This window comes from Fonsecaea multimorphosa, assembly GCF_000836435.1.
Source record: "Fonsecaea multimorphosa CBS 102226 unplaced genomic scaffold supercont1.10, whole genome shotgun sequence".
NCBI classification, from domain to species: Eukaryota; Fungi; Ascomycota; class Eurotiomycetes; order Chaetothyriales; family Herpotrichiellaceae; genus Fonsecaea; species Fonsecaea multimorphosa.
In genome coordinates, this window is record NW_015971644.1 from 44,316 (window position 1) to 69,750 (window position 25,435).

A 25,435-nucleotide genomic window follows, 5' to 3' on the forward strand; every position below is an offset into this window, starting at 1 on the left:
TCTCATCAATCCATGCCTGTGCTGGGGAGGCGTCGTGCCGGAGTTGTTGGCTGTCAGGAGTCAGTCAGCGGGCTTTTTTTTGTTGAAGCTGCGGAGCGAGCAACTGCGGGAACATTTCCGATCCCCCATTCTCCCGCTACTGCGACAACAGCTCAATCCTTTTCAATCTACAAAAGTACGCAGTAGATTCCAATCAAGTCGACTACACCTCTGAGTTGCGTCAGTCATGTTCAGGCCGACTTCCCCTCTGGCAGGAGGCCTTCTATGGTGCGTCTTTGCTGAGATTGAAGCTATCCACTATTCGTCAATGCTGATTCAATCTTGACCTGCAGGAAAATCCCCTGGCGCCTCTCGTCAATGCAAAAAGCGCGTCAACGAAAGCGGTTAAAAATGGTCGATAAAGTCGTCGACACGGTCAGCACAGCGCTGCAAAACAATGGTGGAATGACGGCAAAGGCGGTCGAGCGATGGTACCAGGAGATGCCCCGAGAGGAAGAGATGCTGCCAAAGGACAAATACACAATTTTTGATCGCAAGGAGAAGAAATATAGAAAGGGCATCCACAGTATGTCGGAACACCTCTTTTACGGATGTCCCATTGCTGATGGATTGTTTTAGAGCTACCGAAATGGACGAGAGTCAGTCAGAGACTTAATCCCCCCGGCTTCTAGAGCACCGCAACTCGATCGATATCATTGACGTACGCTACATCTGCTTCACATACTTCAAAGATGCGTTTCGCCCTCCAGCCATCATACGGAAACGAAAATGGTATGGTATTTGCATCCGCAATGGTCTTCACGGAGCCCAAGATATGTCCTACTATCAATTGAGGTTCAGAGGGTTCCACAATCCTGAGCAGCGAACAGCTTGCCTGCCTATAATAGTTGCGATAAAGCGAACGAGAACGCTATGCGGTGCAACCGGTGCTCGAAGCGCTGCCCTACGAAGAGAAGTCGACTGGTCTTTTACCTACCAGAGCCGGTAAAGACTGCTCTATTTTTGTCGACACAGCTTCTTTCAGCGCAGCACGTCTGCCTGGAACAGAATGAGGCCGGCCTAGGAAGAGCGAGCAGAGAAAGAAGTTGAAGTGCATGCAGTGTTGCTTGGGTGGACAGGAACACATTGAGATTACTATGTGCTCCCAGCAGCGCGAGGATACTCTCTCCTGACCCTAGAGGAACATCTCACTGCGAAGATAGGCTTTATTGATCTGTACAACAGCAATTAACCATTGCGATTTTTGGTCTTTTACTCTCCCTCCCTCCTAACTACCCTCGAAATCCAAGACTGTCATAGCCTGCCAAGCCTCCCCTGGGATCTACTAAGCTATCCTAGGAAGTACCAAGAGCGCACGCCCTACCCCTACTTTACGTAGTCTACGAGTAGTCTCCTTAGAAAACTCTCCTAATGCTATAGATAATCTATAGTTTATACCTCCTCTAGCTACTATCTATCAGTTAGCTCGTAGTCTATATTACTATATCTACCTGTGGCCTCTAAGGAGCCCTTCACATCAGCTGTGGACCCTCGACTTAATGGCAACGCGCCTAAGCGACGGATCATACTTATCGACGCGGATAGCGCCCTGTTTCCTTATTTTCTCCGCTTTCTTCGGTTAGGTACTCTTCTAATCTTCCATATTAATAGTAGTTTCGCTGGGCACGGCTACGGCTGCCCAATGGCCGAAAACTGAGGGTAAAGTCAGCATGCCCTTCAGGTTAAACCAGCAGCGTGCTTACAATGACGTATTGTCAACAATCAGAACGGTCCTGACGACCTGCATCAAGGTCTTTGATCTTCTCGATTGTCGCATCATAATGCCTTCTTTTTGGCTGTATTCGCTGCAACGATAGGCAGATTCCTTCGTTACAGGCTGGCTTTGCGGCATGACGAGAGTGAGCGGCGGAGGCGTCAAGATATTGGAGATGACTGAAAGCACAACAGGGAATAGGGTCGCCCAACTTGTCAAACCAACTGAAGCCAGCACCGGAGGGGAAAAGCAACAGTACGTTCCACATGCAACAGGGGCGAGAATGCTACTCGGCCCTCGTACAGAACCAATCTACCTTTGCTGCTCATTCGTCACCTCTCTGCTGTCCAACCTTTCTCTTGGTCGATAGCACCATCCGTGGGTCGTTTTCTCATCTCGTTGGGGGACGGCCTATGTTGTCTGGCTCTCGGCCCAGGATTCTGCTCATGATTGCTAGTTTGAGGCGCAAAAGCATATTTCCTCTGGGCCTCGACGACTGTAGGCGAGCTGGTGGTGCCAGCTTCAGCAGGGTTGGAGTGGCCAGCTAAAGTCCCAAACCGACTGCTATACCGCTTCTCGGTGAGATACCGTAGATTCTCCGCCCCCATGGAACCAACCAACTGTGCTGAACCGTCCTTCGACAGCGCTTTCTTGATATCGAATAGATCCGCTAAAGTAGTCACCACTACTTGATCGCTGTCACCTTCGGCAATCGCCTCCCCAACTCTATATACCCTCTGACGTGAAACCTCGCTAGCTATCTTACAAACATCAAGGCACTGCTTTGAAATATTGATATCTGCCTGTAATTGCGATCTCTCCTTATCCTTTTCAGGGTCGTCGTTTTGGATTAGGAGATTCAGGCGTTTCCGAAGGTAGGTGATGGTCTCTGTGAAGCTATCTCGATTGTCGTCTAGAGCTTGACGTGTTCGCACCTGCGCTTCGAAGGAACTTCCTTCGGCAGCGTTTTGATGCGTCTCGGGAAGTAGAGACGATTCTCGCTCTGACAAGGATTCAATGAAAGACCTCGCGTCTTCGCAAATACGAAGGCATTGTTTGGTAACTTCTCTTTCGTCTTCCAGGTCTATGCTTACACCTGAAGTATTGGTGTTTTCGATATTTAGATGCGTTATCTTCTCATCGATTCGCCGTAGATGGAGCTCAAGATTATATGCTGTGTCCTGTATCATCTCATTGTACTCTTGGAGGACTTGGTGGGAGATCTTGGAGGTATGCATCCTGATATGATGTTAGTAGGGTCCGGCGTAGATAAGGAACTGTAACTAACATGGTAATAGTGCCTAGACCGACAGAGATCGTTGACTTATACCCCGCGATAGTGTCTATAAACTCATTTATATTCCCTTTTTTAAATTCCATCTTTGTCCAATCTCGAAAGCCCGTCTTTGATTTTCCAGAGAAACCTTCCATTGACTGCTCGAACTCGCGGCATACTTGGCTACACCGTTCGATAGGACCTTGAAGTAGTGTGAGTATTGACTGCTCAGCATTGGCCGCTTGTGCCAATGAGTCCAAAATATTGGTGAGATCCCTAAGCTCATCTTGAAGTCTGCGTAAAGTTTTGTCGCGGTCTTTGAAGCGTTTGACGGTTTCGTAGAGCGACTTCGTCGACTGCACAGCGGCCGTAGTAACAGCGAGCAACGAGGCAGTAATACTCAAAGGGTCCGCCATCTTTTGCCGTTGGCCGCGAGATGACTACAAGGAAGGAAAACGCAAAATGTAACTGCGCCTGGCTCATGCGGCTGGCTGCGAGTTCAAATACTGACCTCAGTCAGCATTGCGCCACTTTGATTGGTTGAAGTTCGCGCCGTGGCTGCATCGCTTTGTCAGAGACCTACAAGGAACTACAGTAGGACTTGTAACGGACTTTGCGTGAGATAGGAGAGCTCCGCCTAACCATGTTAGTCCAGTTAAGAACTAGTTTCTCACCAATCAGATGTCATGCCGCCAGGGGGGCGCTTGATCCCGTGAGCACCCGCGTCTTCCCGCAGCTTGCCGGATCGTACATTCTCTGCACGTCGGATCGGGTGATAGAGCTCCCATTGGTCACAAGTCGCCATCAAAGTGTCCTCTCGTATGCAATCCAGTGCACCGCTACCAGATATGTTTATGTTTGATGGCCTCATTAATAAGTACTGTCAGAGAGGATAATGTCGGAAAATCTCCGAGGCGGAATGAGTATCATCACGGTTCGACATTTCTTTCGCTGTCTTTCAAGGGGGGAGATTTGTGTACCAGGAAAGTTTATTTCTAGCTTGCTATCACAGTCACAGATCTAATTGATGTCATCAGAGCCTTGACAGGCAATTGATTGATTGATGAATTGCAGCACGAAGGACTATCTGAAAAGGTTGAGGCCGTTTTGCGCGTGAACAATATCTCAAGTGCCATGTGATCGTGCCAGGAGATTAGTCTCAAGTGGCACTAGTGCCAAGGACCAGGTCCGTGACACTTTTTTTGCCAGTGCTTAATATGGAAAAAGCAATCTCGGATTTTCAAGGTTGGGGTCTAGTGTTGAGCAAACGCCTGCCGGCACATCGATAGAATGAAAGTAATGCATCTCGGAACGAGGTTGCATGCCAGCCTTGATATCATGGCATGCAGAATAGAGCACAGCCCGGCTCTCCCGGTTCTGGTCTGACCAGCTCAGAAGGTAAGTTAAAGATAAGTAGGAGGTAGTCATGTCTAAAAGCGGCGTAGGTCGGGTCAGTGTCGAGGTGCGCTCGGAGTCGATTTGCTATTCGAATGTAGGAAGGCGGCGTATTCCTCTTGGCCCACGTGACATCACGGTCTAGAATGCGTGGCGAGTAAAATGACTGCCAACTCTTCATCCATGACTCCTTACATGACTCTTTCATGACTCCTCACGAACGGGCAAGGTAGGTAATAAGGTACTCTCTCTCTCTCCTGCCTTGTATCCGTGGATTGCACTCACTTGTCAATGACCCTCTGTCACAATTTGGATACATGCCCAAGAAACACCAAAAACGAGTCCTATTCATAAAGCCGCAGTCCAGCAGTCCTCCGACCCTCTCGCTCTCCAAGTCCCCGACTCCCCGACCACAAAATGAAGCCGCTCCGCGCACCGTCAACGATCTGATCCGGGAGTCTCGTCGCCAGCAATTGAAAAATGACACGAGAAACTCTCCCGCTTCTGCCAATGCGCCCTCTGTCCATCCCTCCGTGAGAGCGGTCCTTGACCTGCCCACGCCACCCACACCTGCCCCGCGACCGGGATTAGGCAGTATTCGCGCAGCCGGTGGCGGTCCAGGTCCAAGTCGACTTCGGCGCATCCCTGGGCCCCCTCCACCACAGAGTTGGCTCACAGACAGCGCACATGCGCCCGCCTCTGTCAAGTCGGCCGCTGCTTATGCCAGTGACCCCGACGCTGGAAATGGTCGTATCCAAGTTCGGTCGAGTAATCTGCCGGATGGAGCATTCCCCTCGGCCACCTCCCTCCAGCATCTGGTGCTGAAAAGCATGGCATGCAACTGGGAATGGCATGCAGAGAATGACCGCGACTATTTGGTGTACCTGCCTGTTTCACTCCGGGAAAAGCTGCTGAGCTACATTGCGGTCTACAGCGAGGAGGTCACGAGCAATCCCTTGAGGATGCTGTTTCTACATGAAACGGACAGTGAAGACAGAGCCGAGGTAAGGAGGCTGGACTTGAGTAATGCTTTAGGGGCTTGGACGACTTTGAGACAGCTAGAAAAGGATCTTCTAGTCAAGAATCCAGCTCCTGCGCCGATCGAGAAGGTGACAGACACTCAAGCTGCACCATCGGATCCGACGCCTGAAAGCTGGGACACCGATGCGGACGGCGACGTCGTGGCACACACCCCAACGATCAGCGCACTTCCCAAGGCCGTCCACAACTTCAAGAATCTGAAGCATCTGTCGCTTGCCATCTCTCCTAATAACGTCAAAGCCGCTTCGTGGTCTTCATTACTTTCTCTTGCTGCTGAATTGAGCACTTTGACTTCTCTCTCACTCGCATACTGGCCCCAGCCTACATTCACCCCGAACGCCGCTTCCACACGAGCGCTCATCGACATACCTGGTTCTAGATCGGTTGTATATGGTGGATCGGATATGTATACCTCTTTCGACAATGACTGGCGAGAAGCGGCAGGAATACTCCGGACGCTTAGCCGATCACTATACTGTCTGAAATGGTTGGATCTGACAGGCTGCGGGGATTGGTTTGCTGCGCTGGAATGGGAGCCCTCTACTATCGGTCTCTTCTTTTCGCAGAGAGAAGCTCTGAACCGGGAAAGGATAGTTCCTGAATGGAACGGCGGCTGGCGCGGGCTCGAGAAGCTGGTGCTAGAAGTTGGCTGGAGACCAATTCGCCCTTCCGCGATAGGACACGGCTCTCCTGGCCCAGACGAGGATGTCGAGGCCGAGCGCACGCTTTATCGGTACAAGAAGGAGCGAGAACGCTTCGACAGGATTCGAAACACTGCGCAGTCTGTGGCGCGGTATTTGCGGACTGTCCGCAAGGAGGCCGGAGGGAAGTGGATCGAGGTCGAACTCGGCGAGGATCTGGTAGCATCCCTGGCGCGTGATAAGCGGTTGGCAGAGGCATGAGCAGCCCTCATTGCGGCTCAAATATAAATTATCACTTGGTGAAGAAATTCGTGATTCGTTGCGTTCCTGGCTCAACTTTCTTTGCGGGACTCGTCTTCAGAGTCATGTCCTTGTTACTGGTCGCGCTCCTCGGCTTCTTGCCTGGAGTCGTCTTGGTTGGAGGAGACTTCAGCGACTGAGCAGTGGAGGACAGCTTCATGTGTTTCTTCGTCGGGCTTCCCTGGAGCTCATCATCGTACTCCCTTTTTGTTCCTTGCTTCTCTTCAACCGGAGTACTCGCTGCGGGCGGCGGTGCGTTATTTTCACCCCCAGTATCTTCAGCTGTAGGTTGGGTTGGTTCTGATTTCACCTCGACTTTGTCCTTGGCCTTCTTCGCACTAGCATTGCTGAAGAAATTCGCGATATTCTTCTTGTTCTCCTTGCTGTCAATCGGGACAATGAAGCTGGGCGAATTGTTTCCCACTTTCCCCACGGCCGAATCCACCTGGTAGCACTCGAGTTCGCCCTCGTACGGTTTCAGAATCGCCTGAAGCTCCTTGCTCCACTTGTTCCTTGTCGGGTCCAGCCACATCTTGACCTCTTCTGACCCCGGATCCAGGATGACAGGCATCCGATCATGGAGAAACTGCAACTGCTTGTTCGCGTCCGTCGTGATGATGGTGTAGGTGTACAGCTTCTCCTCTGTATCTTCGTACTTGACGCAATCCCACAGTCCAGCGAACAACATCAGATTGCCATCCTTCCTCTTGACAAAATGCGGGATCCTCTCTTTCCCGCCGGGTCCCTTCTTCAACCACTCGTAGAACCCCTGCGCCACAACCAGGCAGCGCTTCTTCTGTTTCATCGTGTTCCACATGCCCCGATTTTCGATCAGAGAGTCGTCGCGGCAGTTGATGGTGCGCAGCATGGACCCGTAATCTGGTGCGCGTTTGGTCCAGAAGGGAATCAGACCCCATTTCATGGCCTTGAGCTGGTAGTTGAAGTGCTTCTTCGATTGACTGGACGTAGGTGCGCTTGGCTCCTGCGGCTCTTGTTCTTGTTCCTGTGCTTGTCCGTCGTGCTCTACATCGTCGCTGCTTTCCGCTTCGTCACTGTTATCTCTGACGCCTTGGTCGGGAACATCTGCACGGTAGACGAGGCCAAAGGATCCAGGGGGGAAATTGTATGTTTCGCGGGCTTCGTCGTCGTTGGGTGCATCATCAACTGGCATGCCCTGTTGCTGAAGCTGGTAGCGGACAAATGCGGCACGGAGGCCCAATGCGTATCGCCCACACATTTTGGCGCTTCAGAGGGAATCGCCCAGAGCATGTAGGAGAACAGATGTTCAGACGCAGTTTCGCAGATACGATGCGAATACGAATGGTGGCGGCACTTCGCTAGAGCGCGACGCTGGTGACGTCGGCGCGATCGCGAAAACCTGGGGTACAATCTTTCAAAATTTCCGCGTCAAAATGTAAACCGTCAACCAACTTGTTCTGCCGCACCTCCTTGTCTGCCTTCCTCTCTCTCTTTCTCAATACGAACTTCGCTGCCATCAAATATCAAGATGAAATCCAATATGCTCACTAGCCAGATACTTCGCAGCTTCAAACCTGCGCAACCTGCGCCCTCTCGAGCTTTTGCCAGTAGCTTCTCCAGCTTGTCAAAAGCACGGCCTCTCGCTCGGAGCACGCCCTCCCTCAGCGCACGGGTCCAGACGAGAAACGCCAGGAAATATGCTAGGCCTCCGAACCGCCTCGAACAGGCAGTCATCGACGCCCGAGTCAAACACCCTATCCTCTTCCCTCTGATGCTCTTTGGTTCGACCGCATCAGTGATTTTGCTCATTATCATGGCATATGATCAATGGCGGAGGGAGAAGAAAGGCACCTCAGTATATCCTCCGGCCGTCGAAGACCAACTTCGGCTAGCCTTGCACTACACCCACATCTCCCCAGACCCGGAAACTGCGTCAAAATATTTCATGCAAGCCATCAAGAAGGCGGAGGAGGTGGGGATGGACCCCTACAGCAAAGACACGGTCGGTATTCGAGTCCGCTTCTCCCAAATGCTGGAGGAGTTTGGACACGTGAAGGCCGCCATCGAGATCTTGGACGGCATCTCCTCTGACCTGGAGCAAAAGCTGGCTGAACTCGACCAAGCGCAGTCTTCTGTCAAGCCAGATACTCCGTCCAAACTGGATCCCGAGACTGCAGATTTGCGCGCGAATATGATCAAGGGAATCGTTAAGCTGAAAATTAAGATCTCGTCACTGTACGAAAGCGATTATCTCCAGAACCCCACCATGGCCAAACAGGTGCTGTCGGATGCGGTGGGCCTCGTTGTGAAAGAGACCAAGAACCCTCAGGTCAATACCTTCACAGAGGACAACGGGGCGGGCTTGACTACGGGAGAAATTGCCGCAATGCTGTCTCAAATGGGCGATCTGTACGCTACCTCGGGAGAAGAGGAAAACGCCATTCAACTCTACATGCTCACGCTGCAGCCGTTGAGGGCATCGTGCAACGGCACCAGATCTTGCAAAGAAGTTCAGGTCCTCAGCAACATTGCCTCTGCCATGGACATGGCGCTCAAGAAGCCGAACGCGAAAATCAATGGGAAGCCAGCGACCAAAGACACGCTGGCGGCCGGGAGACGGGCTGCCCTGAGATGGGCGGACCAAGCCATCGCAACCGTTGACGCTGTCGGGTCCGAAGAGCGCGATGAGATCTGTACTGCAGCTCTGATTTCGGCGCAGATGACTCGTGCCGATCTGTTGCTGGACAACGGCGACAAGGTCAAGGCCCGCGAGGCATTTCTCAGCCTGCTGCCTATGTTGAGGGAGAGGAACCTCCTTCCTCTTATAGAGACCGCGGAGCAAGGGCTAAAGAGGGCCTCGACTTGCAACGATTGATGAATGGACTTACTGGAAAGAATTCCGATTTGCTTGCTGGAGCTTTTATTTTTGCATTTAGACAGGCGGCGCATCATGTACCTACATGCAGGCGATCGAACCGGACGCGCCGACGAGGCTGACCAATAGGAGGCCTGAGACGGTGAGAAGGGACGAAGATCCGCGACGTTCGCCATTGTTTCGAGACCCGCCGTCGAACTATTTTCAGCACTATGATTTCAGGCTTTTGTCGCTGCGCGCCTATCACCGCCTCATAATGTTTGGGGCTTGACTGTCGGTAGACCAAAAATGGTGCAATCCATCGACCACGTTGAGCTACAGACTTGGTCGAGCCTGCGTCGAACTTCCCCATCTAAGATGGAACAACCTGGAAACAAGGACATTCCGGCCAGCGTCGGAGACCCAGCGATATTGGAAACTGCAGCTTCACATGGCTAATGGACTCATATCTTGAGATAGCGTTAAGGAATCACAACTAAGCGCCGGCCAGATCATTGGCCACGGCCATGATGTTGCCGCAACACAAGACGCCGCTCTTTATCACTACGCCAAATGTGCTTTGGCGATGCTCAAATGATTTCTCTGTTGTGTACGACCTCGGAGAAATTACTCTTTAACTCTATCCTGTGAAATACCCTCTTTGTTCAGCACTTCCCATATGAAATGCGCCAACAATTCGTTGACTGGGCTCGGCGACACTTTTTACAATATCCATTGCTATCTAGATCTCACTCTCAATCCCGATCAACCAAGGATACCTTCCGTGGCGAGCCAAAGGGAAGCATCTGTAAATTGCCAGCGGAGGTCGGCCATGCTTCCGCCCCTTCGACGACATGGAACCCGATCTGGTTGCGCACGAGCTTCCTTTCAGCAACAGTATTGACCTTCTCTGCTCTTATTTCAGTTCTGTTACTCTTGCTTTATTTTGTCAGAAGAGATGACGGTCTAGTCCTTCGGACATCAAATCATTTCACTTGGACGTATGGGCCGACTGCCGTGCTCACAATTGTTGTGGCTTCATGGCGGCAGATCGACTACTACTGCAAAGCTCTTGCGCCCTGGGATGAGCTGCATCGAGGAAACGTTCAACCATTGAAAAGTGTGTTACTCGACTACAAGTCGCCCCTACAAATTATAAGCTTCTACAAAGCGGCCAAAAACAGACATTTTACCATTATCACCACTATACTGGGATTCGTTATTCTTAAGTTGATCACCCTTGCCTCCACCGGCCTTCTCTTTCCGGACTCTATTGCTTTACCAGACAGTCAAGTTGAAATTTCAAGAATCACAAGGCTGGACGGCTCACTCTATGATGCGTCCGCCAATCAAGGGCTTTTCGACCCGTCAATTGCATACACTGCTTTCGCTGCCATGAGCAAGGGATTGCCTTACGCGGATGGAACGACTGCTGAAATGGTTTACGAACAAATTGGGAATTTCAAATTACCGCCACAGAGTCGTGACGACAACGGAACAGTCAGCGCACAAGTTCAGGCTCTTGTCCCAACATACCATTGTGAAAGTGCTCCTGTGGCGGTAATTCTTCAGCCAGCAAATGTAACAGATTTTCATCCTGAAGACACCCTCCAGTTGTTGTTTCCTGAGTGTACTCTGAGAGCCGATGGGAAAGGGACGCCCGTCTACGCTCTCAATCCTCAGACTTTTGTTTGTCCAGAACGTCAGCTGAGTCCTTTAGTACAGCAAATTGATTGCAACACGAATTCTACTCCGGGGAGCCTGGACAATTGGCAACTCCTGACGCTGACGGACTTTCGCTACAATCAAACGGTTGCCAATGCGAGCGACCTGACTCTGGGAGACCCAGTTTCCGCGACTGCTTGGTCTACAGGCGTGGCACAAGTGGTCGGCATCGCTTGTAGGTCGGGGTTTTCGCTCGAAAGGATTCAGTTGTCCTACGATTTGCAGAGTCTTTCTGGTGGAATTCGAGTAAACCGTACAGAGAATGGCAACAACACCACCCTAGGGAACTTTACAGGCTTTGATCTTGGCGTCCTCACCACTTCGGCCCTCAGCGCCAGCGCAGATATGTTTGGTAATCTGGTGGATAACCAAGACGTTCTGGAGTATCCAAATGTGCTTTTCAAAATGATGGCCGCAATAAGTGGCGGCACTTATGAGGATTTGCTGAATGAAACCACGATGATCGCAGCCGCGGAGAAGGTCCTTCAACAAGTGGCCCTTCAGTCGGCAGCTAAGTATATCATCAACGCTGATAACACAACTCTCCCAGGCACCTTCCTCCAAAAGGAAGAGAGACTTCGGGTCAGCGACTTTTCACTCTGGGTCATGTTCTCGGGCTGCGTGGTGATGACTATTTTGACAGTATTCCTCCTTTGGAAGAGACCGAAGAATCTATGTCTCCGCAATCCTGAACCCCCAAACAGGAATGCAGAGCTCCTGGCCCACAGTATCGATTTTAGGGAAGCCCTGAGGAGTATTAGGCTCGGTGGAGATGATGAGCTTAGAGCTAAACTACAAACCTTCAGATTCAGTGCCGAGTGTCGAACGTATGGTGATGATGACCGTGTTGTCTCTATCTCGGTATCACCCTCCGAACATTCTCTGGGTGGCAAAGACGACGACGATATGTCTCGAAATGATGGGACTATGTGGTGGAGTCCTCTGACACTAAAACGTCCGATTCTCGTCATCAGCCTGGTCATGCCACTGGTCGCTATTGGAAGTCTCGAAGCGCTACAGCAAGTCTCAGACAAACGGCACGGATTTGTTGCTGTCCATGAATCAACCGGCACCTCCATTACCATATATACCCGGTTCCTCCCTGCTTTATTGATGTTGCTTGTTGCAACTATGATCAACTCTCTCGATTTCAACATTGCTGTTCTAGCACCGTACAATGCGGTCCATTCCAAAGTTGGCAGTTCAGCATGGAGAAGCACCGCAACTTCAAACCTTGGATATCCACCTCCACTTGCCATCTGGAACTCAATGAGACACCACCAATGGGGACCTTGCCTCTCTGGACTTGCTAGTCTCATCGCAAGTGTTCTTACTATTGTGGTGTCCGGCCTGTATACCGTCGACAAGCTACCTCTGTCTCAAACAATTTCCATGGGTCGTGCAGACACATTTAATACGACATGGATCAACAGTGTCAAGAATGACGGCTCAGCAGCAGTTGTCGCAAGCTTGACGGAAAGTTTGGGCTTGGATTATCCGCAGTTCACATACGCAGAACTAGCCCTACCTTCCCTAAAGTCTCTTATACCTGCGAAAGACGGCGGTGACACCAACGCGACTCTACAGATTCAGGTTCCGGCACTACGCAGCGATCTACAGTGCGTGGAGCTGGCTAGTGATATGGTGAATGTTTCGGCAAGCTATAATTCCAGGATTGACACAGCTCAGGCATCAGTGTCTGCTACTGCGCGCTTGCCTGCAACGTGTCCCTTTGGTGGTTCAAATGGTACGGCGAATTACATTCAATTCAGCAACACCTTTTCGCTGCGCGACAACTCAAGTTTTGTCGGCAAGCTCTTAGATTTGCATGTCGGTCCGTTCGATCCGATACAGGATTCCAGCTTTGGCGAGCTGTCGCCAAACACACAGGCGGATAATCCTCCTGGATGCCCGTCTTTGGCTTTTCTCTATGGATATGCAGATGTCAATGCTCCGTCAAGGACCGTGATGACGACCTTGATGTGCTATCAGTATATCGACCAGCTTTCAACGAACGTGACTTTTGCCTGGCCTGACCTCACCATCCCTACAACTCGACCTCCTGTAGTGAATGAGTCTTCCTCAGAACGGCTCACGAGTGGCGTGAACGGCGAGACCGCGTTCCAGTTCCGCCTGCAGCTGCACATGGACGATGAGTTCTCGTCCTTCAACCAGACGGCGAACGATACCGCCACACTCGCAGAAAGCTCACCGCCGATGGACAACTTTTTTCAAGGCGTCCTCTTTGGCAAGCAGCCGCTGAACATTTCTCTTCTGGCGAGTACTCGGCCGGAAGACATCTCACAGGTCTACGGTGGCATCCGCGGCCTATACCGTCGGTACATGGCGCAGGCTATATCAAGCAATATGCGAGTTCCCATCAATACTCGCGCGGAGGAGGACGACTCTGCAACAACAGGTTCTGTAAACCACACAACAACTGTGACAATGACAGGCACACTCCAGGACGCGACCCTCCAAGCCCGAATCGTGCAATCCCGCGTCGCGAAACTCATCCTCCAGGTCCAGCTGGGTCTCATCTTCGTACTCGCCTCGCTCGCCTGCTACTGCTCCAAACTACATGAGATCGTCCCCTTCAACCCGTGCACCATCGCCGGCGTCGCGGCTCTGTTTGCGTGGAGTAGAATGTGCGACTTTGACGATCCTGTGGGGAGAGATCTCATGATGCGAAACAACAATGGTGGACAGGGACAGGGAATGCGGCGCGACGATGGAGGACAATATAGACATGGATATAGATATAGATTGGGGTGGTGGGACATTGGGCATGGAGTAGGGGGAGAAGCTGCACCTAGGTGGTATGGCATTGATGCGGTGGAGCGAGAGGAGGAGGAAAGTTCGTAGTCTGTGGTTTGGCAGTGTTTGCGTATACCACCAAGGACGAAATTTACATGTATTAACCTGAGAAAAAAGGATTTCTCAGTTTGAGTCCTGGCTCTGACACGGATTCTCAAGGGACCTTGCATTTCAAAGACGTGATTTTTACAATATGCGAGTTGATACATCACAGGCTGGAGGCCCATCGGAAAGCGACACAACGCACTCCAGAATTATCGCACAAGAGCCTGCAACTTTTTCAAACGTATTTTCATCTTGTTCGAATACTTGGTTTTCTTTTCCAATGCGCTTGATATGATTTTGCTCAATGAATTCGCTCTTTCGTTAACGCGTTAAGACGGTCGTCGTCATAAGGTATGACAATGTTGGTCTGATGTTCGATTTTTCTTCTTCTATGCAAAACAAGATCCAAATGCTTCTCTTTTCCTTCGGCCTGTTTTCCAGACAAAGTGCTCTCTATAAGCCTCATAGTGACGATGATGTGTGAACCCTAGTCAAATGTTCCCGTTTCTGTTGATCCCTCCCCCCCCTTTCCAGACCCAGACCCTGCAAACCCCAAAAGAGAAATGCTAGTAGATTCCGTTCGCTTAGGTTGGGGGGGAAAACACCTGTTCTTTGTCTTGCTGCCAAAATATAGTACATAGAAGTATAATATAAATGCCATTTGGGCGGGAGTGAAATGTGTCTGAACACGTTGGGAGGGGGAACCACACACACGCTGGAGTTTGTCAGAAAGGATAAGCGGGTCTCCGTGTCTCCTTTAAGCAGCGTAGGCAGCGCCCACAGGGGATGAGATCGAGGTGCCATCGACCAGGATGCCATCGGAGCACATGAAGTACGCGTACCTCTCGACAGCATCGGTTGAGTCGAGGAATGCCATGGCCTGGGTCAAAAAGTTCGCTACATCACTATCATCGCCACTCGCGCCGAACTCAGTGAGCCAGACCTTGCCGACGCCGTTGGCTTTGGCAGCCGCGATGACGTCGTTGACGTGGCTCTGGAAATAAGCCATGTTGCTGGCCGAGTCGTACCAGTGGAACGCCACAAAGTCGACCTTGCATTCGCCATTGCATGCCTCGAAGAAGGCGTTGAGCCAGTCGATACCCATGAGCGGGCTGGTCCCTGCTCCGTTGGTGATGGCTGGGGAGCCGAGCTGAACTTGACCGGAGAGCGGGTTCATGTTCGCGATGTACAGTTGTGCAGCCGTCGTGGGATCGATGTTTGATTGGGTGTCAAGATCAGGTTCGTTGAAGCCCAAGGCATGCTTGGATCCGCTTGCAATCGCGGACTGAACGGCGCTGGACCAACCCGAGATGGAGTCTTGGCCCCAGAGTAAGGGGACATACTCGGCTCCAGACACAACCTGGCCACCGGGTGAAGCTGCCCAGTTGTACGCCCAGGTCATGCCCTTGCCGGCGAAGGCGTCCGTCAAGGAGGCATCGTTGTAAGAGAGACCCCTCTTGCCAGAGGATCCAGTGCTAGGGGATGAGCTTGGGCTCGAGGCGGGCGACGACGCAGATGAGGCACTGGCGGCGGGGCTGGAAGCAGGAGCCCCGCCAGTCACAGTGGCAAAGGTGGTTGGGATAATCGAAGAGGGGACGCCTTGAGATGCCACAGATGGGAAAGACACGGAAGAGCTACCACCAAAGGATGGCACACCCGTGTTTTCTCCAGGACCGGGGAAGAACTCTCCGGCAGTAGGAGTACCAGCAATGCTAATTGAGCTTGAGGGAGACAGGCCACCAACTGCACTGGAAGTAGCAGATGAAAGGGGGGTCGCGCTAGAGGAGCCAGGGAAAAACTCTCCTGGACCGCCACCAGGGGCTGATGCCGTTGTCCAACTCGAAGAGACAGCACCAACGGGGAAGCCACCGGCACCACTAGTAGTGGTTGTCGAACTTGAGCTTGAGCTTGGGCTTGGGCTCGGGGAACCGCCATAGAAACCGCCAGGACCTTCAGATGGGGCAAATGCTGTAGAGCTTGATGAGGCTCCGAAAAATTGGCCTGCAGCCCCAGAGGGAGCAGATCCTGAAGGGCCTCCAAAGTTCGGGCCCGACTCTCCGGATCCCCCAACGGCAGCAGTTGCTGTGACCGTGACGTACTGAACAGATGTAGCGGTGATGGTGGAAGTCAAGACATAGCACGATGACAAGACAGCATCGGTTGGAGCGACGTCTGTATCTGGAGAGGCAGTGTTAGATGCGACTGCCGCAACTTCAGGTGCGCTCGAGAAACCTGTAGCTGTATCGGGAGAAGACGACTCGAGCGGGATGGGCTGGACGGTGACAGTCTTGACAGCTGTAGCCACGACAGGAGAGGACTCCACCGACGACGAGGCACCGGAGTCTGAGCCCTTGGTGTGCGCCGTGCCATTCATGGGAAATACGCCACCAGTTGGCATAGCCCAGCCACCCCCAGTGCCACTGCCAGTACCATAGTGGAATCGTTCGTGTCGTTTAGGATGAGCCAAGACAGCTGAGGCGAACAACGCCACAGACAAGAATTTGGCAACCATATTGGATCAGATGAGTAAGCTTGAGACGGAGATAGCGTTGGCTAGGTAGTCTTGGGAAAAGGGACAGGAGGTATAGTATATGGATTGTTTGCGCGACCCGCCTGGGGAATTCAATAGCCGATTCAATCAATGAAGGACCTGGTTGGGAGAAAGAGTGACCACGAGCGTAGCTCTGCCGCTGGCGAATGATAGAACGAAGGACTAGCCTTGCTGAATGAAAGACGAAGTGCAGTGTGTCGCACAAAACGTGTCAGGAGCCTGCAAAGACGAGGGAAGATAGCTGGGGAGAGAAGAGAAGGAAGGAGATGCAAATGAAACGACAAGAACCTCAGAGTTATACCTCTGCCAGCAGAGGGGTGGATGGAGAACATGGCGAGGGGGTTGAGGGACAATTGTGAACAGGACAGCAAAATGGGTTGGCACGTTTCATCGTGGTCTTTCGTGTGACGGTGACCCTGGTAGACGGTTGACCGCATTTTCCCCGCTGCGTGTAAGAGACAGGTCTTTTCAAGATCTCTTTGCCGGGAAAGGGGACAAGAAGGGGCAGAAATAACCTGTATCAGAAGAGCAGTGACCGTGGGCCGGGTCATCGTAACGGCCCTTGGTGCTGGCATGGGAGCCCCAGGATGGGAGGCTGGGACCAAGAAAAGGGGAAAGCTGCAGAACGGGCGAGGTCAGTTGGTGACGAGGCTACTGTCGCAGGACCTGGTCGTTCCGAAGCCAGTCAGCGACCAGATTGGTAAAGATCTGGCCTGAAACCGCCAATTGGGGCGGCAATGCAGGGGAACACCCACAAAAGAGCGGCCCAGCAAAATGGGCCAGCCGGCTAGGCTATCGAGAAACCCGATAAGCGTTAGCCGGGCTCATAACCACGCTATTTGCTGTCAGGTACCGGCCACGGCGGCCAGCCACGCAACGATCCTTGCTTGGAGCCTTGCAGAAACGGACGCTAAAGTCCTGACCCCCCATGATGGCGGACCTCAACGACATCCTGATCGGAGAGCGGGAGAGGACCAAAGGCAAATATCGATGCCAGCTGATGAGTTTCCGTGCAACAATGATGAGAAGAGGGGAAGTAGTACTGCATTGTAGTACATGGGACTGGATAGTGGAATTGAGGAAGAGGAGGAATTTCAGAGTTCTGAGAGTGTGCGCACAGAGACTGTTTGGGTTGTGGACTTGGCACCGACTCGTGATCTGGCCCATCGATAGCAGGGGACACCCAAGGGGAGGTGCTCGGTGCCTAGTACGGAGAACGTCCTTACGTGGAATAGTCTGTCCGTAGCTGCCTGGGACCTTGCTACGAGGCCCTCGTACCCAGTAGCACAGGTGCTACCTAGGTACCTACAAATATCCATTCCCATATACTAGGGTCGAAGGACTCTACGGGACCACGACCAGACTCCATCATCCTCGCCATTTCCACCGATTCACTTCCAGCCACCATCTACCCTCTGGGTGCCCTCCGGAAGTCCGCGCAGTGTCAACATGGGGAATCAGAGAAGAAAAAACCATCTCCGTCCCCGCTCTCGGATCCTGTCTAATCAAATTCGCCTCTGCAATCTGGCAACTGCTTCAGACATCGTCCATGTTGTGCGTACGGAGGAGTTGTACTATGTACCCTAATTCTTTTCCAGCATTGAGATTGCCAATTCGTTTCGACTACGCACCACGCGTTCAAATGTCGTGCAGAAGCGAAACTTTATGGGATTCGGTAACGAGATAGCACGTCCAAATTCTTCCGACTTCAAGGCTTCTTCTCACGCCCTTGAAGCACTGCCATCACGTCGCTCACATTGTCTTTATCGCCCTTGCGTTTTTTCGGGCCACGCTTCCGTCCACTTTTCTTCCCTGGGCCTTCACCCTCGGCCCACCCAGCTTCGTCCTCATCATCCTCGTCGGCAATTCGACTTTCACCAAATCCTAGATCCAAATCGGCCGCATCTGCCCGATCCCGTTCTCTCAGACGCGCCAGCAACTGCTGCTGCCTTGCGGCTTGATCAGGATCTGACTCCACAGCTGGATCCCCACCTGTCTCTTCGTTTCTTCGTAAGCCCGCGGCCCGCTTAAGAGCGGAAAGGAGAGTGGGATCTTTTAAAATCGGATTGGTGCGATCCTTGGCTCCCTCTTCTTGATTGTTTGTCGCAAAGTAATTTCGTGGCTTGTTGCCCGTTGATGCAGCGGTCTTCGGAGTGGCGTCCGCCCTTGCTGCTGTCTCCTTCACGTCGGCTTCATCTTCCGAATCGCTGTTGATATTGGCGAGCGGATTGTAATCATCCACTCCCTGGAAGATATCGTCATCATCCTCCCCGGCCGCTTGCTGATCCAAAAGGGCTTGTTGCTTCGCTCGAAGTTCAGCTGGCACTTCCATCCCAAGAGGTTGGTTTTGATCGCCTTTGGGGACATCCTCTTCCTTGTCGAGCCATCGAGTCTTCCTCTTCGTCGTTCCATCCTTATTGCTGATGAGGAGTACCTCTCGGCGCCGTCCGTTGATGATCTCGACGAATTTCTTCTTGTTTGGCTTTTCCGAGGTCACCTTCTTGAAGCGTGCTCCGAGTGTTGGCTCTGGATGCAATGGTTCTGATACTCCACTTCGGCTCTCCTTTAACCGCCGCAAGATCGCATCTCGTGTCATGGGTTCTTGAAGATCCCCAGAACTTTCATCTTGTGCTTTCCTCGAGGCCTGCTTCTCTGCCTTCACCTCCTTCTGGAGCGCTTCCTCCAGCTCGTCATCGACGTCCAATTGAGCAGACTCCCCCTTCTCCGCTTGCGGAGCGCTCTGGACATCTTCACCTCGTCGCACCCTCTCCAGCAGTTTCCAGTCCAAGCCTTTCACTAGATGTGTACTACTAAGATCGCCACCAATCCCAATCTCGGTTTTCAGCTTTTCAAAGGTAGCTTCATCAATCTGTTGTAGTTTGTACATCTCTTCCAGTGCTTTGACTCGTTTCTCCTTGTCATCCGGCGCCGCAAAACCCTCTTCGTCTACCTGCCGAGCCAGGGTGCGGTCCTGGTAGCCAGAAGCGAGCTTGCTGCCTTTCGGGGCGCTTGACTTGAATTTCTTCGGGGGAGGTTGCCCATCGTGTTCTTTTCGGTATTCTGCAACTTGCTGCGTGAATACTTTAGCGGCGTTAAATCCCGCTACAGAGCGAGGCGTCATGGGAATCGATGCGCGAGTTCTGGAGCCAAGTGCGGGCTTTTTGAAGGCTTGCGGGGACGCCCCGCTGCTTGACGAGTTTGCATTTTGGTTAGTTTGAATCAAGTTTCGAAACTGAGAATTGTCCATTGAAAGCTGCGATGGCGCAGAGGCCCTCGAAAACTCCTCGATCCGATAGCAAGGAAAGAAGACTGCTAAAGAAAGTTGCGGGCAGAATTGGGGTCTAGAATAATTCAGTGTCGGAGATTTTGTCATAAGGCTCCGCTCGTTCCCCAAATTCACTCCACCAATTCATTTCTCGCCAACATCTTTTGAAGTACCAAGCAGACATCTAAAGATTAGGATGGGGAAAAAACGCAAGAATGCCGTGCCTGTTGAGCATGACTACGAACCTCCCCCAAAGAAGCGGCCCTTGACGACACCTTTGCCCGAAGGCGTCCATCATTACGAGAGTATTGAGGAGGTTCCCTGGGACATCCAGAAGTAATGAATCCTAAGATCATTTTTCCATTTTCCTACCGAGACTGACCTGATTCGCCTCTGCAGGTATTGGCATCAGGGCTACTCAATCTTCTCGAAATATGACGACGGTATCTGGATGACTGATGGTTCATGGTATGAGGTCACCCACGAGTCGGTCGCGAAGTAAGTCCTGCGTCTCTCTTTCTCTGTACGAGCGTTGTCTGACACATACTAGTACCATTGCACAACACATGGCAGAAGCTGTTCCAGAGGGCAAGTCAATCATCTTCGATGTCATGTGTGGCGTTGGGGGAAACACTATCGCATTTGCGCTCTCCGGGAAATGGAAACGGGTCTATGCGATTGAGAAGGATGCCGCTACTCTGGCCTGTGCCAAACACAATGCCGAAATCTACGGCGTGGCTGATCGGATCACCTGGTTCCAGGGAGATTGCTTCGAGATTCTAGGCCTGGATGAGACCAAGAAGGAAAATACGGTAGAGGCGCTTAAAACGATTGCCAGCACTTATGGTGTTATTTTCGCCAGTCCCCCGTGGGGAGGTACGTATTGCAATACCAGGCAAACAAATTGACTCTCACACTCGACACAGGACCTGGATACCGAGAAGCTGAAGTCTTCGATCTCGAGGCAATGCAGCCGTACCCTTTCAGCCATCTCTACGAATCCTTCAAGAAGCTGACTCCTAACGTGGTGCTGTACCTGCCGAGAACTAGCGACCTGCGGCAAATTGCTAAAGTAGTTGGGGAGGACAAGAGGACTCAAATTGTGCATTACTGCACCAAAGGCAGCAGCCGGGCCTTGTGTGCATACCTGGGAGACTGGGCATCGCTGAAGTTGTGAGACTTGTGATTCGAGTTGGCCCAGACTGTTGCATAATGTCACCTTGCGCGTATTGACGCTATGATACCATGAATTAGCGAACTAATCGAACTTTTACTCTGACTGCGATCTTCGTGTGACAGGTGATGGAGTAGGACTTGCGTGACCTCTCGCAAGGCTGTAGGCGGCTGCACGAGGCTGCACAAGGCTGACAACAGCGTGTCAGGCTGCCGCCAAGTCACGCTAAACACGAGTCAGCCGATCCGCCTGCTGCTCCCTTTCGGTGCCTTTCCCCAACTTCCCACTTGTCGTGTCCTTGCGCCTCTCCATTTTCCTTACAAGATCTTCTACTCATCGCGACGGAGGGTTCTGGCATCCATATCGACTCGAAACCTCAATACCTGAAGAGTCGCAATGACAATCATCGTTACATGAGGCGATGCGAGATTTTGGTAGCAGAGGAAACACTGCTGCGGGGTCGGCGCAGTCTCATTCAAACATCACTCCCTCTTGCAACCCGGCACGATGGCGACCGACGTCTACCAGCAGGCTAATGACCTCGACGGTCTCTTCGACGATGTCGACGATGAGATGGCCGATTCAACAGCCAATACCCCCTTTGACCAGAGTTTCAACGTGCCAGGGGATACAAATGATGAACTCAGTGCGCTGTTGAATGAAGGCGGTGGCGAGGGCTTCAACTTGGATGAGTTGAATGAAAGAGAACTGGAGCAGGGTGAGAAGGCAGAGGATGCGGTTGATTACGAAGACATTGGCGACGATGATTCGTTACCTGAGGAAGAGCCGATGCAACTTGAGATAACAACGGACATGCTACCCGGGATCGAAGAAAACGCTTTGGATGGCCTCGATGATGACGACCTCTTCGGCCCTTCCAGTCCCATACTAGTCAATGCCCCGCCGCCGGTCACTACTCCTTTGAAGTCAGACGAGAAACCTGCGAAGGATGCCGATCAAGAGTCTGACCTTGCCTCCGAGCATGGCGACGAAACAACGCAAGACCTATCTATGCTCGAGGCCGAGCTGGATGAGGTTGAAGATGCAGAGTATCGTATACAGCTGGCACTTTTCGCGCAATCTGGGAAAGGCTACATTCCTAAAACGGAGCAGGAGAACATCGAAGAATGGTTGAAGGTCGAGTTCCCGAAGTTCAAGCGTGACGAGGCACCATATTTCAATGAGCTCTTCCCTCCCCGACCGCACAAATGGCAGGGGAAAACACCGTTGAAGCCTCCGAAGCAAGTCCGCCCGACCAAAGTCAACTTGGAAATCGAGCAAGACCAAAGAGTAGCATTCAATTCAGTGGTCCCGATCAACACGCAAGAGGTTGGCGCTGATTTTGTGAAGATTCGAGAAACTGCAGTACTTGCAGAGGTTGCAGAGTCTTCAGAAGAATCCGATGCTGAGGAGCCTCTCCCTGGCGGTCTCACGATGCGTGACCTGGAATTCATGTGCACTGACTTCGATACATTGTCGCACCTGGCACCTTCGGATGAGGAGTTCGTTGAGATCAACCCCCGAATCGTTGACAGCGACGAAGAGATGTTCGGTTTCGATGAGCTACATGATGTAGAGAAGCCCCGCAAGAAGCGCCGCCTTGGTTTGGATCCTCAGGATATTGTCAAAATCCGCGAGCTCGACGTACCCTTCATGGACGATCCCGAGAGGATGACTGCAAGACTTGCCACCAAGGTCGTACTGGACTTGAACGACACCGATCTACTGGTTGAAGAGGTCGATCCAGAGGCTGTCAGAGCAAAGATACGTCCTGGCGAGAAGCGATCTGCTGTCAAGACGCTCAAGGAACGCCTCCAACATCGCTTCAAAACTTCGAATGATGCTGAATATGACCTTCTTAAGCAGAACCACAGGCACAAAGTCCGAGGCCAACTCACCAATTTGACCATCGAGCATTCACTGCCTGCTATCCGTTTGCAATACCCATACTATCAGGTCCAGTTGTCCCTCCAGGAGTTGCGTAACTTCCACCGAAAGCGAATGCACTTCAGACACCCTATCGTGTTTCGGCAACCTGCAAAGGTCAAGAGAAAGCATCAAAAGCACCGACCCGCGTTGGAGCTGTATCCCACCACGAAAGAAATTTCGATGGCCGATAATTCTTCGATACTTCTCCTCGAATATTCCGAAGAACATCCGCTGATGCTTTCCCAGACAGGCATGGGTAACAAGATCATCAACTACTATCGCAAGAAAAGCAATGAGGACAATTTTAGACCCAAATATGACATTGGTGAGACCTCGCTGTTGCTGCCGGAGGACAAATCTCCCTTCTATATCTTCGGTCAAATCGATTCGGGCGAAACTATGACAGCCCTTTACAACTCTATGTACAGAGCTCCTATCTTCTCCCAAGATGTCAATTCCCACGATTTCTTGGTCATCCGAGAGACGACGGGAGTGCACGGGCAAAGTCACTACTTGAGGAACCTCGAAAACGTCTTCGTGGTTGGACAGGAACTGCCTTCGGTTACCGTCCCAGGAACACATTCACGCATGGTCACAACTGCGTCCAAGAACCGTCTGAAAGCCATATCATATCGCATCGCTCGCAAAAAGAGAACCAACCGCATCCATGTCGAAGATATTACGAGGCATTTTCCTGGTACGACGGACATGCAGAACCGACAGAAGATGAAAGAGTTCATGGTTTTCAACAAAGAACACAAGGAATGGGAAATGAGGCCGGGTGACATGGTCCCCAGCGAAGAGCAAATCCAAAAGTTGATTCGGCCGGAAGATATCTGTTTATTGGAGTCAATGCAAGTCGGTGCACAGTATCTTCAGGACGCTGGGTATGCGGACAATGATGAGGAAGATGACACAAAAGAGAATGAGGCCGATAGTATCGAACAGCAACTTGCGCCGTGGAGAACCACCAAGAATTTCCTGCAGGCCGCCCAAGGCAAGGCTATGCTCAAGTTGTACGGTGAGGGTGATCCATCAGGCCGCGGCGAGGCATTTTCGTTCGTCAAGACAAGTATGAAGGGTGGATTTCGACCGATTGGTGGTTCTGCCATGGATGCAATTGCTCTGAAAAAAGAACTCGGTGGTCACAGCTACAATGTCGCCCGACAGCAAAAATCCTACGAAGAATCCATTCGTGGTATCTGGGACAAGCAGAAGGCTAGTCTCGGGTCGAAGATTGAACCTTCGGATCTCGACATGGAAGGGGACGTGGACGCACAAGAAGATAAATACCCGGACAGTCGATCGAACATTCGAGCAACGCCAATGTCTGGAACACAGACACCTTCGATTTCGAGGCGTCGGGATGACGAGACGGCCACCTCATTCAGTAGACGCAGTGTCGGCAGTCAGACTCAGAAAGCGTTACGGATCGTGCGCCGAATCAAGACCAAAGACGGTGAAATCATCGAGCAAGAGCACATTGAAACTGACCCGGCGGTGATCAAACGATATATGAAGATCAAGGAAGCGGAAGAGATGCAGACTACAAGGTTTGTAGCCAGCCACACATTTGTCTTCTTGTCTCTTGCTTACCAGCGTAAAGTCTCAGTGAACTCGAACCCACCGGTGATCCAGAGCAGGATGCGCGGCGGAAGAAACGGTCAGCAAATCCCTCCTGTCAAACGTGTCAGAGGTCCGGCACTGCTAACAAATCCGAACAGACTCGAAGAGGCTCTCGCGCAACTCGAAAAGAACAAGGCTCGCAGGCAGAAGCGCAACAAGAACAAAGAAGCCCTCCAAGCCGCTACCTCTCCCGGCGGTACAGCCATGTCTCCGGACGGGGAGGGAGCTGGCGGCGGCAGCAGGAATGCGCAGCCCACGCAGAGGAAGTGTGCAAACTGTGGCCAGGTGGGCCACATCAAGACCAACAAAAAGTCAGTCACCAACGCTAAGTGTAAACATTGCAATCTCCCCATTGATCGCAAGGTTGATTCGCTGTGGATGAGTGCACCGAACTTCTCGGGTTGAATGCATTGAGAAGATCGTCTTTCTCTTTTCTCATCGATTTGAGAATCGCGGCTTCGAAAAGCTTTCAATCTGAAAAGGTGACCCGACTTAACTCATTACATATTCGTCCGACTCGAGGACATTGCGCGGCGACTCAACGCTCTCGCATATGAGGCCGAAATCTCCATGCCTCGCTATGCGGAAGCAAGTCGTACACGATCCCAGCACCACCGAAATCTATCTACGCGATCTGGAGCTTCCCCCGTGCTGTGCTCGACCCTTCTTTCTTCTGTCATCTCCCGGACATTGTTCCATTGCTGACATTATTTCACTGTCAAGATTGTGTCCCCTGCTCAACGGCACCATCAAGCAGGAAGACGGCTTCAACAATGCTGCCTTCATGGGAGCGCCACCTACGATGTCTTAAGCGGCCCCTCGATCCACACGCTAATGGTCCGATCGTGCTACTCCGTCGACAGGAGAGTTGAGCCCAGAATATTCGAAACGGGGCGAGGCTTATCCCTTGCAGCATACCACCATCATCATGTGGGCCGAGTGGCTTTCGCCCATGATGTTACTTGGCGAGATGGTCAGCGGTGTGCAAGGCGCGAGTTAAGGGACATCATTGCATCTATATAGAATCTTTCATTCATTGCATAGCGTCGGATACAACACATCGG

General features: G+C 51.9%; 10 protein-coding genes across 10 annotated transcripts; 6 read left to right on the forward strand and 4 right to left on the reverse strand.

Annotated features, from left to right (window-relative positions):
• Nucleotides 1–226: 226 nt before the first annotated feature.
• On the forward strand, nt 227–671 carry Z520_05588 (uncharacterized protein; the record flags this gene model as incomplete). The annotated part of the gene is made up of 3 exons (XM_016776091.1): nt 227–267; nt 333–565; nt 619–671. The coding sequence occupies 3 exons, from the start codon at nt 227–229 to the stop codon at nt 669–671; spliced, it is 327 nt and encodes a 108-aa protein (XP_016632410.1).
• A 1,414-nt stretch (nt 672–2,085) lies between these two features.
• Nucleotides 2,086–3,445, reverse strand: Z520_05589 (uncharacterized protein; the record flags this gene model as incomplete). Its single annotated transcript, XM_016776092.1, has 2 exons — nt 2,086–2,992; nt 3,042–3,445. 2 exons carry the CDS (start codon nt 3,443–3,445, stop codon nt 2,086–2,088), a joined length of 1,311 nt encoding a protein of 436 aa, XP_016632411.1.
• A 1,296-nt stretch (nt 3,446–4,741) lies between these two features.
• Nucleotides 4,742–6,367, forward strand: Z520_05590 (uncharacterized protein; the record flags this gene model as incomplete). Its single annotated transcript, XM_016776093.1, has 1 exon — nt 4,742–6,367. One exon carries the CDS (start codon nt 4,742–4,744, stop codon nt 6,365–6,367), a length of 1,626 nt encoding a protein of 541 aa, XP_016632412.1.
• A 31-nt stretch (nt 6,368–6,398) lies between these two features.
• Z520_05591 (uncharacterized protein) lies at nt 6,399–7,643 on the reverse strand (the record flags this gene model as incomplete). The annotated part of the gene is made up of 1 exon (XM_016776094.1): nt 6,399–7,643. One exon carries the CDS (start codon nt 7,641–7,643, stop codon nt 6,399–6,401), a length of 1,245 nt encoding a protein of 414 aa, XP_016632413.1.
• A 270-nt stretch (nt 7,644–7,913) lies between these two features.
• Z520_05592 (uncharacterized protein) lies at nt 7,914–9,260 on the forward strand (the record flags this gene model as incomplete). Its single annotated transcript, XM_016776095.1, has 1 exon — nt 7,914–9,260. The coding sequence occupies one exon, from the start codon at nt 7,914–7,916 to the stop codon at nt 9,258–9,260; it is 1,347 nt and encodes a 448-aa protein (XP_016632414.1).
• Nucleotides 9,261–9,923: 663 nt separating this feature from the next.
• Nucleotides 9,924–13,829, forward strand: Z520_05593 (uncharacterized protein; the record flags this gene model as incomplete). The annotated part of the gene is made up of 1 exon (XM_016776096.1): nt 9,924–13,829. The coding sequence occupies one exon, from the start codon at nt 9,924–9,926 to the stop codon at nt 13,827–13,829; it is 3,906 nt and encodes a 1,301-aa protein (XP_016632415.1).
• Nucleotides 13,830–14,583: 754 nt separating this feature from the next.
• Nucleotides 14,584–16,338, reverse strand: Z520_05594 (uncharacterized protein; the record flags this gene model as incomplete). Its single annotated transcript, XM_016776097.1, has 1 exon — nt 14,584–16,338. One exon carries the CDS (start codon nt 16,336–16,338, stop codon nt 14,584–14,586), a length of 1,755 nt encoding a protein of 584 aa, XP_016632416.1.
• Nucleotides 16,339–18,085: 1,747 nt separating this feature from the next.
• Nucleotides 18,086–19,624, reverse strand: Z520_05595 (uncharacterized protein; the record flags this gene model as incomplete). Its single annotated transcript, XM_016776098.1, has 1 exon — nt 18,086–19,624. One exon carries the CDS (start codon nt 19,622–19,624, stop codon nt 18,086–18,088), a length of 1,539 nt encoding a protein of 512 aa, XP_016632417.1.
• A 214-nt stretch (nt 19,625–19,838) lies between these two features.
• Nucleotides 19,839–20,819, forward strand: Z520_05596 (uncharacterized protein; the record flags this gene model as incomplete). The annotated part of the gene is made up of 4 exons (XM_016776099.1): nt 19,839–19,978; nt 20,042–20,140; nt 20,193–20,518; nt 20,569–20,819. 4 exons carry the CDS (start codon nt 19,839–19,841, stop codon nt 20,817–20,819), a joined length of 816 nt encoding a protein of 271 aa, XP_016632418.1.
• A 504-nt stretch (nt 20,820–21,323) lies between these two features.
• On the forward strand, nt 21,324–24,776 carry Z520_05597 (uncharacterized protein; the record flags this gene model as incomplete). Its single annotated transcript, XM_016776100.1, has 3 exons — nt 21,324–24,298; nt 24,352–24,408; nt 24,470–24,776. The coding sequence occupies 3 exons, from the start codon at nt 21,324–21,326 to the stop codon at nt 24,774–24,776; spliced, it is 3,339 nt and encodes a 1,112-aa protein (XP_016632419.1).
• Nucleotides 24,777–25,435: the final 659 nt, after the last annotated feature.